We start from the raw sequence: 20,262 nt of genomic DNA on the forward strand, positions 1-20,262 counted from the left end.
CTAGTCCACGCCTGCCACCGGCACCTCTTCCCTTTCTTCACGCGCCGTCCCATCCGTTCACCTCCCGAGATCATCCACCCCATCTCCCCCCACCACCTAAAAGCAGTGACACGCTCGTGGGCTGTCACAGTCTCTCAGCAGAGGGTTTCAAGTGGGCTAGGTGTCTAAAGCAATGATTTTTGCCTAAGAAACTAGATAGCTTGTTAAATCTGGCTGACATCAGAACAGAGAGAAATCACTCCAAGGACAAACACCTCCAAAAAAACCCCTCCTGTCGCATAAATAAAGTTAAGGCATCAGTTCTTCTGCCTGGGATGGACAGGCAAATGCATCATCCAGAGGGCCTGGCATCTCTCAGTGGTCCCAGGCTCTCTGCTTTGCAAAGTCGGCAAGGGTTCGCTCTGCTTTAATGCGAAACTGTTAAAATTAGCATTTTTGACTGATGCTCTTTCCACTTCAGAAATAGATCCTGCTCTTTTCTCGTGTCTCACTAACAGGACCCCGAGCACACAGCTGCAGCGTGCCCTCCTTCATCCCTGCAGCCCGTGAGTGGCCACCAAACTACGGAGATGTAGCAGCCACACTACCAACATCATCCCCAACAAGTAACTTGTCCCCAACAAGACACATTCTGGACCCATAAAGGGGTAGCCAAGTCCTCTTCTGAGCTGCCTTCAGGTTCAGAGCCTGCAGGGACAAGTGTGGGCACAGAAGCATGTTCGAGCATGTTGAGGTAGCACTTTTTGACATCTAACCCCCCTTCATAGCACAGGCACCATCAGGAGCAAAGCCCCACCGTCACAGATACCGCAGAAAGAGCCCAAAGGGTGGTCCCTGCAACAGGAGCTCACCATGTGAAGCCCAAGAAGAAGAGTGTGGGAGAGGCCAGAAGTGGCTTGAACTCACCAAAGTTCACCTAGTGAGACCAGGGCTGGGAGTGGTGCTTCACACTCCTATTAAATGCAGCCTCCAAGCCACATTTCCATTAAGGAATTCCACTTTTCCATTGAGGAAAGTGGCACTTAGCAGTGACCTTTGTGCTTGGCCACGTCTCCCTCAGCCCAGTCTCCATCCCTGACTGCCCACTCGGTGGAAGTGGCTCTGCTCTACCCTGGCCAGAGTGGAATAAGCTAAGGAAAGCACAGGAAAACTAGGATGATGGTTCAGCAAGGGCTTTTGGCCCTTTTTTTCCTGACACATACTTTGTCACATGCCTGTTTCAACAGCATTTCTATCCGGATCCTTCAGCTCTGGTTTTAGAGACAGGGCTCACCCTGGGAGGAAGATCAGCAGCTCTGAAAGGGAGATGCTGATTTCACTGTTACCTGTCCCAGTGGTCCCTCCAGCAGAAGAGGTCAGCGTAGGCTATATCCAAGCTGAAGTGGCTGCAGAGAGCCTGATCCCCCCCAGACTGAGCACTGTAAGGCTCTGCCTATCGTCAGGACTTCCTCGCCGCCCGTCCCGCACCGCTGATACGGACAACCTCTCTCACCAGAGCATCCTGCGCTCCCCAGATAAAGGCCCTACAGTGACAGCAAGGAAAAAGAAGCCCCAGACAAAAATTAAGATCCAGGACACAAAAATACATCGTCTGCAGACAAAACGGAGGGCCTGCTCTGCAGGAGGAGAGCAAACAGCGAGGCACTGGAGCACGAATGTGTGACCTGGCCTTCAACTGCTCTGTTATACCCAAGGGTGCGTGAAAAGGATGTAAAAGAGACTGGCACCTGCCTGCCTTTTCTGCTGTTTCTTCCTCAAATCATCTCACGAGCAGCTCCTGCAGCTCTCTGGGAGGCTGCCGTAGACGAGGGGCTTGTGCAGATGTAGAAGAAATGAGAGGGATTATGCCTGTGTCACCATGAAGGTCTACCATCACTCGTGGTCCATCGTTTTGCAAACATGGTCCTTCTTAAAGCTCAAGCATGTGTTGGCTCGAGCTCTGCCCTTGCTAAAAAGGGTTCCTTCAACAACATCCCAACAGCCAGTGTGCTCACTTTCATTCAGCAGCAGCCCTGGGTTTCTCTTTACCCCACTCATGCATCCAGGAGAGTCTATCCAAAGGGTGGAGAGGGAGCATCAGGACACAGTGGTGGCACAGGGGACATTTACCATGCACCAGGGAGAAGACTAACCCATCATTCCACCCTGCTGTGGCTCAATAGAAAACAGAGTTTGCATGTTTGCCTCTATGCTTGGGTATTCCTGCAGCCACAGTGCCTTGTGGCTACCATACGCAGGATGCCTACCCATAGCCACGGAAGGACACTGTCAAACATGGGGCTCCAGCTGGTCCTCTCTCTCGCCACAGGAAGAGATGCTTCAAACTACGAACTGAAGGCAGGAAGGAAGGAGGAGTTGTTAGAGAGCTTGGCCTCCCACCACAAGTGCAAACTTACATTTTCCACCTCCAAAATAAAATATTACATGCTTTTGCTTGGATGCAAGAGTTCCTCCTTCACAGCATCACACAGCTACCTATCCCACAAGGGGATCCCCACCAATTTACACGTGTTGTCAACAGACCTGGGTCAGAGGAGTCACATCAGAGAAGAAGACTGTAGAAACACTAGCATAGGAGCCATAACAGATGAAAAAAAATTAGATGAGAATCTCAGGAAGAAATTCTTTGCTGTGAGGGTGGTGAGAGCCTGGCCCAGGTTGCCCAGAGAAGCTGTGGCTGCCCCATCCCTGGAGGGGTTCGAGGCCAGGTTGGATGGGACCCCTCTCCAGCCTGCACAGCCAGCCCTCGGTGAGTACGGTGATGCTGGGGCTGAGGATGGGGAGCACAGCACAAGAGTAAAACTGCTGGGGAAAAAAACACAAATCTTCCCTGAGAATTCTCAGTTTCCAGCACATGGGAGAGGCAGCCCCAGCTGGATGAGGCCAACGTGCATTTCAACACCCAGTTACACTCACCTGCACCAGCAGGAAACTGGCAGCTGGGGCTCTTCCAAGTCGCCCAGAGGATTTACACCCATGTTCTCTTAATTAAAAAAGGTGTAGCTGAGTCCCTCAAGCTGTTTTGAACACATCAGCCCCAAAGGTGTGCGAGGTTATTATTTTCAGCTGCAGTTTTCAAATTTTCTGGATCAATTCCCTGAATAAAACTTATATTTAAATCAGCCTTTTCTACTCAAAGGGTATTCCCCTGTTAGGACCACTGTAAACACTGAGCTACACTTTAACCTCAGCCAGAGGAGGCTTTACCTACTAGTCTCAAAAGGCCTAACAGCAGGAGAAATCTCTTTTGAACTCCCTCCATTCATGGAAGTTTACTGGCCTGTATATTAGAGATGTTTTTGTTCTCGTAAAGCAAGTTAAAATTAAACTGCAGGCCCACCTGCCAGACAGTTGGGGCATTAAAAATACATATCACCAGCCAGCATCGAAACCAGCCCAGCTGCTGCCTGACTGACAGGCTTCCTCCTGGAGCAGAAAAGCGTTTGTCGAGCTGCTTCGCTGGGATCCAGTGAAGCAGAACACACCCGAAGAAGAGAGCAGAAACCCAGAAACCCATCACTGCTGCAGCACCTGAGGGAACAGCTCATCGAAATGAGGTTGGTGCAAAAGCCCGGGGATGCTCCTGAGGTAGCAGGGAGTGGAAATAGCAACAGGCTGTAGTGACTTCCATCATCTGAATCCCTAAGGAGCAGCCCACGGGCTCAGCACGCCCATGGAAGGAAGGAAGGAAGGAAGGAAAGAAGGAGGAAAACCCGAGGCGTGCTCCACATGACACGTCGTGGCAAAGAGCCACGGCCACTTGCACAACGGTCCCATTGCATTTAAACAACCTCAGCCACGGCGTCAGACACAACCCAGTTCCTGCCCTGGATGCCTTCCCTGCCTTTCCAGAGGACAGGATTGCTTTTCTTCACACATCCACTCTCTTGCTGTGCTCCCAACCTGGCAAAGGGATGGGTTCACCCTCCCATCCCTGCTCCAGCAGACCCTCCCTCATACAGGTGCTTCTATAGCTCATACCCTCCATATAACCTTCACTATAAAAACTGCCCTTCTCACTAACTGTTGGCATTTCATGCCGTTTGTAAGGACCTACAAAGGGTCCAACACCTGGAAATGACAACGCTCCAACACAGTCACCAGCACCTGAAAGAGTCCTCAGCCAGAGCAAGGTAAATGAAGAGATAAGCGAGGAGCTATTAACACTGCATTGCTAACAAGGTATTACGAGATAAAAATCTAATAACATCACAAAATAACTTCGTGCTCACAGCAGGGATAACCTCTGCCAGGCTGCAGTCAGCACCAAAAGCCTCTTCAGTAATCATATTAACAGTAATCATTGTAATCATATAAGCGAAACTGCTAACACGCCGTTTCCCAGTGCTGAAGCCAGCACGAGGAGAAAGTTACCATCACCCATGAGCTGCAGAGGCATCTGAAGGGTAGTTTCCACTGGAGAATCTCACACTTCTGCAGAGAATTTGCTAACGAGCCCTGTTAATCACTAATTCCCACCCTATTAGCACCCACACCTTCGTAGGTGTTCTCTTGACTGTTAGTAGCTCACATCTTCCTCTAGCACAAGTGGAACCTTTCTGTGCAACCTAAACTACAGAGATGATCTCCGTGCTTTCTCCCCTTTGCTTTGTTCCCACTCAGAAATACCAGCTTTGTTAAAAATAGAAGCTAGACGTAGACGGAACAGATATCCTACCTCACCATAACTGGTCAAGGCTCCTGACCCAGCAGAGAGATTCGTTAGTCCACAGAAACCACAGGACAGCTCAAAAGGCAGTAAGATTCGTAGGATACAGGAGGTGGAGAGAGCTCACTCTAGGATGCAGAAGGCAGTTTGCTGCCCGATAGGAACATTCCAGCCTCCAGCATCCTTCAGGAGGGTTGGCCAAGGTGGTGGAGCCTGGAAAGTTTCAAGTGAAGAAGTGACAGCTGGTTATTTACCAAAAAACCAGCCCAGCTTATTCTGGAAGGGAGAGGGGGTGGAGAGAAGAAAAGGAAGTCATCTCGTTCTCTTATCGGTACAAAGCCAGCAGCTGTGAATTGGGTGTTTAGAAGGGGACCGGGGAGGGTAACCACCAGGCACACATGGTACGTGACGACATCTGTCTGTCAGTTCATGGGCAGCCAAAGCTAAAGAAAAAGAAATTAAAAAAGAACGGCTGATGGGCAAGGTAATGTGCCATGGAGCTGCTCTATCTGCACAGCACCTCCTATGAAATCTTCCTCCCCTGTGCAAAGCAGCAGGACATATTTCTGCTCCAGGCCTTCCGTGCAGAAACGGTGGTCTTGACCTTCATCACTGGGAGGGGAGAGCCCAAGAATCAAAGCTCTGCTGCTGTTGGGAACAGGTCTATCATGCTCCTTATGGAGGAGCCTCCAACATACTCAGGAACACCTTTGCACCCCTGCTTGCTTTTTGGGGTTTCCTAATTTCAGTTTAAAAGGCAGTCCCTTCGTTTGGAGCTGACTCGGTTCCTCTGTGGGGTTCATAACCCATTGCTCGTGTACCTTATCTCTCTGCCCTGTGAGCTCTTTGGGGGAACATACTGCCCTGCTCCCCACGTTCTGCTGGGCCACAGAGACAACTGTACCTGGGGCAGATGCGTTTCTACACAGCTCTTCTGAGCTAGCTTCTCCTGACCATGTAGATCACGTAGCTGTAAGGCACCCAAGTTAGAGTCCTGGTCTCCTTACTCAGGCATGGAGAGAAGTAGTCACTTCCTGAGGGTGATGCAGAACAGAACCCAATTGTGTCCCCCGAGAACATGGGGACACTCATCTCCGCCACTCAACACAGCTGCCTAAACTTTGGTGGCCCAAGCATCTCAACGTGTCCAGGTCTGGGGTTTAATGTGGAGAGACAGCAAGGTTTACAGGGAGAGAGAACATCTTTTATTAGATCAGATGATGTAATTGGAAAATGCAGACACAGTTTCAGGTGCACAGACCTTTCCTCAGGCCACCCTGGGCAGAAAGAAATGGTCTTCTCAGTCCTGCGAGAAGCCAAAGGCTGTGGTGGCAGAGGACAACTCCAAACAGAGCCTGAAACCACCACCAATCTCCTTCTCCTGGCTCAGAAAGCTAGGGAGGAAGACACAACACCCAGTCTTAAAGAACTTAGGATTTTTAGAGCCCTGCGACCGCGTGACCGGCCAAATACCTCGCTCCTGCCTGGTCCATAGGATCATAGAATGGTTCTTTCACATCCTCGCGCCACCAGCTTCGTACAGCTGGAGGGAGAAGAGCTCAGAAGGCTGTTCCCCTGTGGGCTGACATCAATCAAGGTATTAAATAACCGGGAATGCGGCTGCCTCCCCAATCCCGAGTATTTAGTCCATTATCCCACAGACACTTAGAGCAATTAGGCTTGCTCTGCGGCCGGCCTTTAATGTGCCAGCAGAGCAGCTGAGGCACAGAGGAGATGAGGGACCATCAGCAGTCCCAACCGCAGAGCAAAGCCGAGCTCGGGAAGCCCTGTCTCACCACAGGGAGCCGGGAAATGCTGGGTGGGACTGGCCCCACTGGTCCACTTCTAGGGTCTGTTCCCACCAAAGTTGGGAGCAGAGCAAGAGCTGGGCTTCTCACCCTCAGCCTTCCAATATCTGAAGGGGCTTCAGGAGAGCTGGGGAGGGACTCTTTGTCAGGGAGTGCAGTGACAGGACAAGGGGTAAGGGTTTTAAATGGGAAGAGGGGAGATTTAGGTGAGATACCAGAAAGAAATTCTTTGCTGTGAGGGTGGAACGGGTTGCCCAGAGCAGCTGTGGCTGCCTCATCCCTGAAGGGGTTCAAGGCCAGGTTGGATGGGGCTTTGAGCAACCTGGTCTGGTGGGAGGTGTCCCTGCATCCATGGAACTGGATGATCTTTAAGGTCCCTTCCAACCCAAACCATTCTATGGTTCTAAAGGAGGAAGAGCAGCTCTTGTGCCCAAGAAGGACGCTCACTTCCAAGTCAGCAGGAAAAGCCGACAGCCCCAGAGGGAGAATCGGAGCAACTCAGGGGTGTGATTCCAGCTAACGGAGACCATCCAGGCACCCCCCAGTAATGCCAAGCTTCCCCCCATTTGCTCCCCGGGTGCCTGATGCAGCTGGTGGGACCAGACTAAAGCTTCCTGTGGGGGCCTCAGGACACTGCACAACCTGCTGCATCTGTTTTGATGGTCAAAAAGGAGGTGTCCTGGAAAAGCAATCCCAAACCATGGCTCATGGCCAGCCCTGCACAGTACTTATAGATCCAGGAGGGCTCAGCAGCCTCTTTTTCTGGGATATTTCTATGTCCCTTCTCATAGAAACCATTGCTGTGCAAGCAGGGAAAGGACTCTACACAGCAATGAAGCCTTAAAAAGCTTCTTTTCTGTCTCTGGGAAGGGCATTGCTTGGAACTGGCACTTGAGCTCTCTTCTTCTCCCTAGAATACAAACAGAAGACAGATTTTCTACTGAGATTACCCTAACAGCCAACAGGCAAACGCTTCCAAAGACACTCAACAAAATACCCAAGGAATAAAACCACATCCTATCTCTCTCTCTCTCTGTCGTCATTCCAAGGCTGAAAGCACCACTGAAAACCAAACCATGCCCTGCCAAGGAAGAGCTGAACTGGCGTCTAACAGTCAAGGGCATCAGCGATTTCACAAGGTCCTAGAACAGGACTTTCCTTTGTTTACTGCCAGCACTCCCCTGCAAACCTGTACTTTGAAACACACACCCTGTTTCCTACTCAACCCTCAGACATTTTTCTTCTGTGGGTGTAGCAGGCAGCGCTACCCAGCAATGGTCAGGCATCAGAGATGCCGGAGGTAACAGCCACAATGATGCAACAACAAAAAGGAGGGGGAAAAAAAATTAAGTTACATTGTGCTGGCCCTCTGTGGAGCTGTGTCTTCCCTCTCCACAACACGTACCTCCCAATAGATTTAGATATCCTGCCCAGAGGGCTCGGCTGTCATTATGGCCCTGGAGCTCAGCACTAGAAGCAAACTAATGTGGGACTAAGACTTTTGCCTCGTGAAACTCAGCGTCCAAACTGAAGTGTTGAAGACATCCATCTTCCATCCTGCTGGGAGCTATTGCTGGGAACGGCCCCTGCTCCTTGCAGCTCCCTGTGGAATCGCTCCTGGGTGGGATGAGCCAATCCTACCCCAAGCACATGGGAAATGCCCAGAGCAGGACATCCATGGCAGGGCTGGGAGGAGAACACCAAGCCAGGAGACACCTCTGCTTTCTTCAGCATCACCCAGACTCCCTGATGCCAACAGTCTACTCAGTACTGGAGAAAAATCTCCAACTGGGCCTTCCAGACACTGTCCTTAAATATAACCCCCGGGACATTTATCGTTTGAAACCAGATTGCCCCAGTTTTTTTGCTAGCTGTTGGTGTGAGATCCTGTGCTGTTTTCCTCAGGCTCTGTTACCGTGTCTCATCGCTGCAGGATTCTTCACGGGGTTCAAACCACATCTCCACTCTCTCCTGTAGTCACCACCTGACAGGATCGTGCTTTTCCATGGCTTTTTAGCCATCCCTTCAAGCAGAAACCTGCTCAGTGTTCCCTTCTCCCCCAGCACGCTTGCCAGAACCCTCTGCCACGAGCCAAGTAAACCTGCAGTGACTAAGGCAAGAGCCTTCTTCTGGGATAAATATTTGTAGAAGCCAAAGAAGGGAGGAAAAAATGGCTGTCTGCCTTTACATTAGACAGAGTCCCTGCCCAAACACCCCTGTGTGAAGTGTGAGCCACAGGAGGTGGGAGTCCTGCCCCGGCTGGTGCCACATGGCAGCTGTGGGAGATGATGGGTTGGAGGATGGCACGGAGGGACCATATGCAAAGAGCCCACATGACTATCTGTCCCCAAATCACTGGCTGCCCGCTTCAAGGCCCTCATCTAAAAACCAGTTATGGGAAATTCCAGCCCATTTTCGCCTGCACTAGTCTGAAGACCCTTAATTCTGTGGTTTATGCCCGGCTCTGCTAAACACCAAGCTAGAGGTTTAAGGTTTGGAGAAGCCGGCTCAAATTCCAGAGATGCATCGCCTCCCTCTTCTTCCAGAGGTCAGGAGGGACACCAAAACCATGATTTCAGCCCAGTCAAACACTTCAAAACTCTGCCTTCCTCACTAAATTGCACTTCTTGAAGTATGCCAGTTCCTCTCAGCTTTGACCATCGAGATGACACCACCGAGAGTTTCCACTGCTTTAAAGCTACAGCAGGAGCAAGTACTGACACCCCCGCTCCCCAGCCCTCCCCGGAGCAGGACTGAAACTGGTCTGAGCTGGAGATGAGAGCAGGGGTTGGGCTGGTTTATCGCAGAGAGCAAAGGGGCATTGCTACTGCAGCACATCCTTCCCATGCCCAGGTTGGAACAAGCCTCAACTGAAGATGTGCCAGGGAGTGGGAACCACAATCTGTTCAGCAGGTTACGACCGAAGGGCAAGGAAGAGGTTTGCAATGCACGTGCATCTACATCTACCCTGCCATCTCACCAGGACAGCCCCCAGGACAACCCTCAGCCCTGCTTTCCAAGGAAAAGCTGGAGAGAAGGAAGGCAGCGGCAAGCTTGGCAAGGTGCAGGTCCAGCAGGTGCCCACAGGGCAGCGGTTACACCTCGGTGCCCAAAGGCAGCCCCTGGCCGAAGCTCAGCCGTGGGTGCTTTAAGTTCCTTTGCTCCATCTGGTGGTTAGAAAGTTTTTAAGGGTCCACAGAGCAAAGACACACTGCTCCCTTGCATGGCCTGCTCAACTTCTGGGCTATGTGTCCAGAGAGGACAAGGAGAAGCTTGGGGTGAGCCACATTGGTAAGGGCAAGGAAGCATTTTGAGAGAGCAGAAGGATGCTGAGCGTTCCTTTGAGGGGATCACCAAGAGCAGAGGAAAACCAAAACCAGCCCCCGAGGCCAGACGGACACCAAGGAGCCCAGGAGCTTTCTCCATTCACCAGGTCCTTCCTCATTCAGCAGGTTCCTCTCCAAGACCAGGCTGGATGGAGCTTTGGGCAACCTGGTCTAGTGGGAGGTGTCCCTGCTCATGACAGGGGGGTTGGAACTGGATGATCTTTATGGTTCCCTCCAACCCAAGCCATTCTACGATTCTAAGTACCAAAATGAAATAAATAAATAAAAAAGGAAGCGCAGAGCCTGGGATGAGAGGGACCAGACGGGTGGCCCTTCTGCTAACGGCATCTTGGCTTCCCCAGGCTCCCTCCAACTTGGCAGGGGGGGCCAGCAGGAGGAGAGGAGATCCCCACGGTGTCACCCCTACCCTGACACGCCACCTTTGCCCGTCACGATGCGCCGGAGCCCTCAGCATCACGTGCGTTCTCCCCGAGCCCAGAAATCCTCAGGCCCTGGGGATTATATAACCTGGCCAGCTAATTAAAAATGAGGAGGTTTATTTCGGACCCGGGCAGGGTGACAAGACAAAAATATAGCCCCATAGCAGGCCCATGTCCCCTTTGAAGAGTCGCCAAGGCTATTTTTTACCTAGACACATCATGAAGAATTGGAGAGAAAAAAAAATACCACGGCTATATTTAGAATTTAATCAGTGGCAGGGCTCGTTACACTTCTTAGAGAGGAGACTGATGGAAATATTTCTGGAGGGTGGGAGGAAGAGGAGGACAAACAAACAAACAAACAAACTGCCCCAAAACATTAACCCAAGGACAAATATAGCCCTGGCAACCACCTCACTGGGCAGGGATGCTGCTCAAGGGTGTGAAGGGGGATTTTTTTGGCGTTTTGAAATTAAATCTTTGCCGCCTTCCCACCCTCTTGAAATCCCCGAGGCCAAACAACATGTTCCGAGGGGTGGGTTTGCCTCTGCCCAGGTCAAGTTTTCATCGTTACCCCAACTCCTGAGGCTGCTGGAGCTGCCCGTTCCCCTCTGTGACGTGTGCCCAGGGTGATGGGCTGTGCTGGGGACCAGCAAGCTGTGGCTGGTGGAGCCCTAACGCAGTCCCAGCCCACGACAAACCTCACCATTACCCTGGGGGTGGCATCAAGCAGAGAGCCCCAGCACGACGCCTGGTGATATTGCTCATTTCTTACTCTCCCATCACTGCAAGAGGGTCTTCCCCCCATTTCTCTGGCCAGAATCGCTCCATTTTCAAAAAATACTTCAAAACCTCATCGGAGTGCAGGAGGGGATTGAAATTCACATTTCAATCTCTCACCCATCTCCTAGTCATCTTTTTAAGGCAGGTCTTTTACCACTGTTTTGCCAACCCAACCACTGCCTTTTTACACCCCCTCAGCACCCACCTCCTCAAACCCATCTCGGTGGGTGCCCAACCCTGCAGCCCTTACAGCTCCTGCTCCGACAGGGGTGACCTGCACCCCAGAAGCTGAGGGCTTTTTACACCCCCTCAGCACCCACCTCCTCAAACCCATCTCGGTGGGTGCCCAACCCTGCAGCCCTTACAGCTCCTGCTCCGACAGGGGTGACCTGCACCCCAGAAGCTGAGAGAGAAGAAAATGAGATTTTTTTTCAAAGCAGGGTGGGAAGGGGGCCCAAAGACCCTTGTGCCACCCTGGAGGGCAATGGGAGGGAGAGGGGACCATCTCCTCAGCGGTGCTGGGCAGGCTGCCCTCCACCAGCTCCATCAGCTGAGTTAAAATAGCTGGGGGGGGTGGGGAGAGCCACTTCCCTTGAAAGCAAACTGGTACGTTCGGTCTGACCAAAAAGGGAACTTTCAAAACACATCATTTTGAAGAGATGGGGGGAAGGAGGGGGGGGCAGAAGCCACATTCAGGCTGGCAATGCAGAGGTGAAGTGCAGTTTGCAGCCCTAGTCTCAGCTTTGCCACCACGGGGACAGTTTCTCACTTGGCATCTGCTCACAAGGAGAAACTTTTTCCTCTCTAGCTGTTCTGGAGTGGGCTATTGCCAGCCTGAAATCTATTTACGTGGAAAAAAATAAATAATAAATCTCTTTTGTAGCAGCCACAGGAGATTAGCAGGCAGCCAAACAGAGCCACGGCACCGTCCAGATAAATCCAATGACTGTACATGGAGAATGGGAGGAATTTCCAGACCTTATCCTTTCTCCTAAGGTCACGGGCAGGTTCTTGCTCAGCTGGAGAGAAAAAAGGATGGGGTTGCCTGAAAGGCCCTCATGCATGAACAGCACAGATATTTTTCTCCTCCAAATTATACAAAAGGTGATGCCGAGGCACGAAGATTGCCTGGGCTGGAGGAGGAAAGTGAGAGCCCAGCCTGATGCAGCCTTCCCACTGCTGGTGCCTTTCCTCCCAGGTCAGCAAGCAGTCCCACCTCCGTGCTCTCCTTTCCCTTGGGAAGATCAAGAGCCACCAGCCACAGCACCTACAGGCTGGGAACCACCCCCACCAGCTTCGTGCACGAGAAACCTTGAGTAGATACTTGCTCTTCACCCGATAACGTAATCAGGGCACTCGCAGCAAACACCAGCCCAACTTGAAAACTCAGCTCGCCCTCTCCTCCCCCGGCCCTTCTTTCGACACCAAGAAGCTGCAATGAGCAAGATAAAGTTAATCACTCCTGGCCAGGAGAGGCTTCCCCAGCCCTGAGCCATCAAAAGGGGAGATGCAGGGAATGTTGCTGTGATTTGCCCTGGGCACCCATCCTCCAGCAGCCACGGCTGGACCAGGGGACCACCTCCTGGTGGCACTTATTAGGGTGTCTGCTCACCGTCCCTGGGGATAGGGGCAAGACAAAGCTCATCTGTCTCCCAGATGAAGGTCCATGGAGGCCCCTCAGCCCGTTCTGCAGGACAGAACGAGGGGACAGACAGACAGACAGAGCAGAGGGGCTGGGGCTGCTGCATGGAGACACCAAGACCATCCCATCATTAACAACCCTGAGGGTGTTTCAAAGAAGATGCAGTAGAAGATGATGCTGATCTGTTTCTCTTCTCCACATGGAAATATCTGGGACTTGACACCACAAAATCTCCAAGATAGAGGCAAGGGAGGCTACAAGTTAGGGCTCCCCTGCTCCTCCCGAGCCCCAGAAGCCTGATACTCACAGTCCCACGTTCCCAGACCACCTGACAGATGTTTTTTGTTGCAGCTGGATGGCAGCAACATCCTTTCCACATATGACCTGCCTGGGACACCTGCGACAGCCCCAGCATCTGCTAGAGGAGAGCAGCAGCTCGGAAAGCCCAGGAGGAGATGCTGAAGCATGTCCCTCAGCCACTCCGAGCAGGCAGAGAGGTCTTTGGAGAACACAAACAGCAGCATGAGCTGTTTGCAGAAAAAAAACAAAACAAAAAACCAAAAAAAAAGCCTGCCTCTTACAGGAAGCACACGGTTCCTGATTTCCAGCTTGCTTTAATGCGAAGAATTTCCTTCTTCCCTTCAGACTCAGGCAGGAAGCCTGCAAACAGACCGGCCCCATGATCTGATTAGGCCCCATCCTACGCGCATTTCCTGGAACATGCAATTGGAGCCCAGGAGCCACTTTCCATCCCTCCTCTCCCGAGGTAGCAAGTGCAGCCCTGCCCCGAGCCGCTGCTTGTGGTCAAGGCAGTGAAAAAGCAACAGGATAAACTCATTCCTACTGCAGGAAAAAAAATAAATAAAAAAAAATAAAGGATTTATCAATGCTTACAAAACTGCAACCTTAGGGATACTTCTCCCCCTTACACCCCCAAAGAGCATGGCCCTGGTTTTAGCTCAGAAATATTAGCTCTGTTTGTCCCTCAGGGCAAGGATGGAAACCCAGGTGTCAGCATCATTTGGGAAATAAGTTTTTTGTGAGTCATTTGGGAATCAAAGGGCATCTACACTGCAAGGGAGGGAGGGAAAACCCCACAAAGGCCCTGTGGGGATAGGTACCAGATCAGTGACCCAGCTGGGGATGGAAAAGGTCTCAGCTCCGTGTTCCCCACTCATGGGACCCTCCTTAAGAGGGACCAGGCTGCTGGTTTCATAGAATACCAGGTTGGAAGGGACCACGGGGATCATCTGGTCCAACCTCCCTTCCAAACCTGTTTGCTCAAGGAGTGACTGGCACCAGGGATAAACGAGCCCTTTGCTTAGGCTGGTCCTTTTCAAATCGAGGAATACGTCAAAGCCCCCATTACAGACCACAAAATTTGCCTCCAACGGCCTGAAGCTGACTCCACAGTGAGAGATACAGCACGTGGTGGTCAGCACGAAAAGCCAACCTCTGGGAAGAGCTCTGCGAGAGCAGAATTTGCCTTTCAGAGCAGAGGGAAGGAACAATGCCCACCAAGAAGCATCTCCAGCTGGGCTTTGGGGCTGACAGCTTTTCACAGAACCATAGAATGGTTTGGGTTGGAAGGGACCTTAAAAGATCAACGAGTTCCAACCCCTTGCCCTCGGCAGAGACACCTCCTACTAGAGCAAGTTGCTCAAAGCCTCGTCCAACCTGGCCTTGAACGGTCCTCCTCCAGGGATGGAGAGGTCCTGGAGGTCCATCCTCCTCCAGGGATGGAGATGCTAGAGGCACCGAGCTCCATTCCCCTTTCCAAGGAGCTTCTGCTGAGCCCCCACCAGCTGAGCCATCCCTGGGGGAGAAGACACCCACTTAGGGGGGAGCTCAGGTGCTGGGGGCATTGTGACCAGCCTTCCCCACGCCTGTGGGCTCCCTCACAGGTCCGTACGGAGCCAGACCCTGACTTGGACACCCAGGAGAGCCCAGCTGGCCGAGCTCTGCTGGAGCACAAAGCTCCTATTCATTCATTCAGGTGCCTCCGAGGCTCCCGAGAAGAACCATCTTCTAGAAACCCCGATGAATTTAAAGCCTGCTGGAAGCAGCAGCAGCGAGCAGCTCGGGTACCACCCAGCCACAAAGGAAACTCGCCCTCGATATAGCTTTGGCAGGGGCAGCTGGAAGAGCGGTTTCCTCCTCGGTGGGCTGTGCCTTACCCTGCCGCTGCAGACGGCGAGGAATTCTCCTTGGCAGCCCGCAAAAGAGATACAGCTGCATCCCAGGAACGCTTCCCCGGGGCCCAGAGGGCTTCATTTGGTCTGAGGACCATAACGAGAGCAGCTCGCACCGCCCCAGGGGAAACTATAGGATACTGGGACATCACGGAGAGCCCCGTCCAAAAACCTCTCCTAGGCAAGGCCAGCGTTCAAAGTTTGGAGCCAGGCCATGAACTGTTTTCTTATTCCCTCGCTGGAAAAGGGGAGAGAACAGTGTATTTGCACATTTCATGACCTGCAGTAAGGAACTCGCCCCATCTGGGCTGGGGGCTTGGAACTGGAGTGTCATTTCACAGGATCTTCATGGTTGGGAAGGACCTCTGAGATCACCGAGTCCAACCAAGACTCACACAAAAGACCCCCACCATCTCGGCCACTAGATTTTAAGTTGCTGCCCATGTTTTCATCCTTATTTTACCATAATAAAGCCCAGTGAAAAGGCATGTCTGCTCCTTTCACCAACACAGCATCTCCCACCCCTCTCCTCCCCACCTCCCCAGGAAGCCTCAGCACAAGTTTCCACAAAAGCCTTTGAGCTTTGATTGTCCCATGGGGCTGCTAACGGAGCCTGTCCCCAAAGACATACTCATACAAAGAGGGGGGGACAAAAAACAGGTAAAATCTGAGCTGAGGGTCTGGTGAAGCCCATTTATGGGAACAAGGCACTGGAAATGAAGGCAGGGTGTGAATTCAAGGTGCTGCTGGGCCCCGTCTCCAGCCACCCGACCCTTTTTGTGATGGAGCTGAGCACAACCAGCTCCATCTGCCCAGAGAGATGGGCACGAAGAGCTCATGGAAAATTGCCAGAGGACGTTTCCCAGCTTAACACTGGGGTCCTGCACCACTGAGACTCCTGCCAGCGAGAGCCACAATCCCCCCACTTCCAGCCACCCTTGTCCTCAGCTCTGGTGGAGTCTCCTTCTCTGGAGACACTCCAAACCCACCTGGACATGGTCCTATGCAACCTGCTCTGGGTGGACCTGCTTTGGCAGGGGGTTGGACTGGATGATCTCTGGAGATCCCTTCCAACCCCATGCGATTCTGTGATCCAAGATGCCAAAACACTGACCTGGTTTTGCTTCCTGGAGGACCAGAAATCACCACATCCCCACCACTACCACCAAATTGCCAAAGTAAGCAGCTCTTGCAAATACTTAAGGTTAATATTTACATTTGGCTCCAGCGCAGGAAGCTCATGTTTTCTCACTGGAGAAAGGGAGCGGGGAAGCTGGGACCACAGGCTGCTCGGGGGGGGCTGGAACCACATTTCGTGTCACCACAGCAGATGCTTGAGGTTGGAGAGCGAGCAAGGTCTGAGGATACAGCTGGACCCATCGGATGCCTCGGATGCACAGCAACGTGGCCTGCTCAAGGATGAAAAGCATCCCAGAGAAAGCACAGGCAAGACTTTGGCCGTCCCCAATTCATTAGCCACGCTGGAGGTGGCCACCACTTCCCACCCCGGTGGTGGCAGCAGCCCTGCTTCCACTGGGAAGGACAAGCCGTGGGAGACTCCAAAGGGAACCCCCCACAGCGTGCCGTAAAAATCAGTGCGCGCAAAGTAATCGGGCTAAGCGGTAATCTAGAGGTTTTTTTTAAAAAAAAGCTTTATCTGAAAACAGGGAAAAAGTTGTCCAACAAACATACTCGGGGCACGGGATGTGGTACTGGGATCCCATACTGTTGGTACTGGGATCCCATACTGTTGGTACTGGGATCCCACTCAGCAGCTCTTCATCAAGTCTGCTAGGTAAGTGGCAGCGTTAAATCAGAATACCAGTCCCCCCAACACCAGTCATCGCCCCGAAAACTGGGAATTTGGGTCCCTTCAGGCTCAGTGCTCCCTTCCCAGGACAGTGTAACCCTAAAGGTGCTGGAAGCTCTCTGCCACCCCGTGTTTCACTCTCTGGGACAGGAGGGGTGTGATCCAGCATCTCTCCATCCCCACTCTGAAACTGGGATTTACCCATCTCCTCCAGCCTTTCCCTTCCTCCCAGCATCCCAGGAAATTCTGCTGTAAATAAAGAGCCTGCCTCGAAGATAGGGGCCACACACAATCCAGCTGCCACCTCCCAACTGCTCCAGACACTGTACAACCCCTTCCTGGGAAAAGAAGCAGGCAATTTGGGATCTGCAAGCCATGGGGATGTGGGGTTTATCCACTAATGTCTCTGTATCATGGAAAAACGCCTCCAATCACACCCGGGTGGATGAAAGCACCAAAGCAGAGGAGGGACAGAGGTTACTCCTGGGCACTCCCCGTCCCAGAAGAACCGTGATTTCTCCATCCTCGCTGGGGGATGGCACATCCCTGACCTCCAGACCTTCCCTGCAGCCGAGAGGTCACATGCCCGTAAAGCCGGGAGAGGGAAAGAAACGGCCATTCTTTCCACAAGCCGTTTCTAAGAAATAAGGCACTAAGGCCCTGGCAGCAGCTCGGAGCTTGGTATTTGCAGAAGATTTGTGGTTCAGGCCGACGGCAACAAATTGGCTTTATTTTTGCAGCAGGACTTGATTTTCCCCTCGTGTCACACACGTGCAGACCCCCCCGGCACTGACTTTCCAGGGTGGCCCCTGTGCTCACCAGCATGGCCTTGCAGAAGACCATAACCAGTGTGACCAGCATCCCCCAGTCCCTCAGACCTCTCCTTAAGTAAAACACCCAGAAAGAGGTTTATTTCCCCTTCCATGTGCCTTCCTTGAAAAAAAATTAGCACACACAGGTGTCCTAGAGTAAAGCTGTTCCTCTCAGCGGGGGAGTCACCCCATCTCCTCCCAGTCCTTCCACAGAGATGCTCCCACACTGGGAGGAGAGGCATGGAGCAGTTCCCAGCACCAAGCATCAGAGATACTGGTCTCAGGGCTCACAACAAGCCTGGGCTTCCCACAAACATGGGTTGTTAAGAGAGATGTGCTTATCCAAACAGCTCTCACACCAGTAGAGTCACACAGCCCAGGAATGGGATGGAGGGTGAAAAATAACCCCTGGGATTAGATACGTCCCTCTTTTATGGGCTTGTGGCCCACCTTGCCTGCTCCTGAGGTCACTCCAACCCAGCTACCCGTATTACCTTGTCCCTACACCAGGGCAGAAGGGAACGCAGCGTCCTCCAGTGCCAGCAGATCCTCTCGGAAGCTCAGCTGCATCCACCAGAGCATCCCACCTGGCACCCACGGGACAGTGCTGTGGCAGGGGGACAGTCACAGCAGGTCACACATGCTCCAGACCCGAGCAACAGTCCACAATCACCCCCATAACCAGAGTAGCTCCCAGGATTTTCGGCCGGTGCCAGCCTGGCAGCAGCCCACCTGGGCAAAGGGGACCCACAGCCACGGAGGTGGCCCTTGAGGAGAGGGACCAGCACCTTGGGCGACCAAGAAATCACTTCCTCACACTCCCCCTGGCTCCGCAGTGCCCTCTTCTCACACAACTGCCCCCTGCCTTTCTGCAGCTCCACACCACCAGTGTAGGTCAGCCCCTAAGCCTATTAATGCCAAAGTGCCCTCAATTCCAAGGGTTCCTGTGCCAGCCTCAATGACCCAAGAGAAAGGATGCAGGATCCACTATCTACTACTTCAGCTGGGCCTCGTGGTGACCATCCTTCACGAGGGACCACCTGAACCTCTCATCACCCCACCAGCACAGGTGGAGACCTCAGAAGATCCACCTGGGCAGAAGCAGGCCATGCTTTGAGCCAGAGGGAGAAGAGCATCAGCCAAGCTTCAGGGAGAAAACTGCCCTACCAAGCCAGGAGGCACCACACTGGGCAAGAGAATAAAGGCTGGGGCCAAGGAGAAAGGCTGGGGCCAAGCCAGTCTCGCTACAAGGTGGGGAAAAAGAAGCAGGAGCAGCAAACCCAGCATCCTAGTGGAAAGGATGGGGGCTACAGATGCTGGGATCAACCCACCCCCAGCACAAAAGCCAACCCAGGTGGCTCCGACCCCTCCTCAGCAGCAGGACCACCAGGTTTCTCAGCCCTGGGCTGGCAGCAGCATTACAATTTTGCTGTCTCCAGCACTCTGCTGCCCTCAGAAACTGCCCGGTGGGGTGGAGTTAGGAAGGTAGAGGCGGCGTGGACAAATATTGACTCGCCTGTGGGCACAGGGAGCACGACCGGAGCCAAAAATGAAATCCAGGGGCCCCCCAAGTCCCAACCCTCTGCTTTGTACTCCATCACCCATCGGCACGTTTCGTAACTTCTCGTGGCACCGCCCAGACCAACACTGCCTCTTCCTAAACTTCTTCTGCACGCTTGGAGCCAGACCCTCACAAAACAGGGCTCAGCCCTCATCCAGGAGGGACGGGCAGCGCCGGAAGGCAAAAGAGACCCCAAAATACCATAAACCGACCTCAGACCCTGAATCCTGGCGTTGCAGGACCGTGCGTGAGGAGAAGCTGGGGGTGTTTGGAAGCCCCCACTGATGACCTGCCCGTGTCTGGTCCCGCACCGACCCCAAACAAGCACTCCCTGTCCTGTAACCGATCCCCTTTCTCGGCTCGAAGGGACCGTCAGCTGGGACGGCTGCTCCGGCCACCACCCTCCTCGGGGCTTTTCAAAACACACTTGACTTCTAATAGCAACAAACTTTGCTTTTTCAGGTCACCTCAAGGCAGGCCCCGTGAAAGGGATGGCCAAGGACCCCCCAAAAGAGCTATTAAGACCCTCCCTCTCTGCCCTGCAGCTGGGGGGGACACACACCTGTGTCTGCCACCCTGAGCTGGCTGGCAAACGGGCACGGGATGAGACCATCCACCACCCGTTTTAGTGCCTATTTACCCATTTTGAGCAGAAAAAAAGCAGAACCAGGATGGGACGATGACCCCAAGTCACACAAGGCAAAAAAAAAACCCAAACCAAAGCTTTGGGAGAAGCTGGAGGAGGCACCAACAACGCACCAGATGCACCAAATATCTCCTTTTTTTTTTTTTTTTTTTCCCAGCCCACAAAGATATTTCAAGCAAGTTTTAAAGCTCGGTGGAGTTTGGGTGTCCCCCCTTCAGCATCTCCGGCTCCGCTCACCGAGACAAGATGCTTGAAGGCAGCAGCCGGCCCCGGGGCCACCCCAAACAGCCCGGGGGCCAGTGGCCCAAGGCGGGCTGGAGGTAGCCAGGGGAGAGGCTGCAGCTTCAGCCCGAACCCTCAGCCCCCTCCCGGGGTGCTGGAAGGAGCCGGAGGAAACGCCGACCTCCGGTAGCCACGGGTGCCCCGGCGGTAGCCACCCATGGGGGGGGTGTTCTTACCTGCGGGAGGTCATGGCTCCGCGGAGCTCCGCGCCGACTGCGCGCCCCGACCGGGGCTCCTGGGCCCGGGGCCGGCGGGGAAACCCCTCCCTGTGACGCGGGGGAATCCCCGCCC

At 53.1% G+C, this 20,262-nt stretch overlaps 1 protein-coding gene across 1 annotated transcript in view; it reads right to left on the bottom strand.

The window, feature by feature from the left end:
- LOC106887783 (tyrosine-protein phosphatase non-receptor type 11-like) overlaps positions 1-20,226 on the bottom strand; it is a 53,208-nt gene extending 32,982 nt beyond the window's left edge. The window contains exon 1 of the mRNA XM_014941512.1: positions 20,148-20,226. Within this exon, the coding sequence (XP_014796998.1) occupies positions 20,148-20,161 (14 nt within the window). The 5' untranslated portion in view covers positions 20,162-20,226. The remainder of the gene's footprint in view (positions 1-20,147) is intronic.
- Positions 20,227-20,262: the final 36 nt, after the last annotated feature.

This window comes from Calidris pugnax, unplaced genomic scaffold (assembly GCF_001431845.1).
Source record: "Calidris pugnax isolate Ruff unplaced genomic scaffold, ASM143184v1 scaffold82, whole genome shotgun sequence".
NCBI classification, from domain to species: Eukaryota; Metazoa; Chordata; class Aves; order Charadriiformes; family Scolopacidae; genus Calidris; species Calidris pugnax.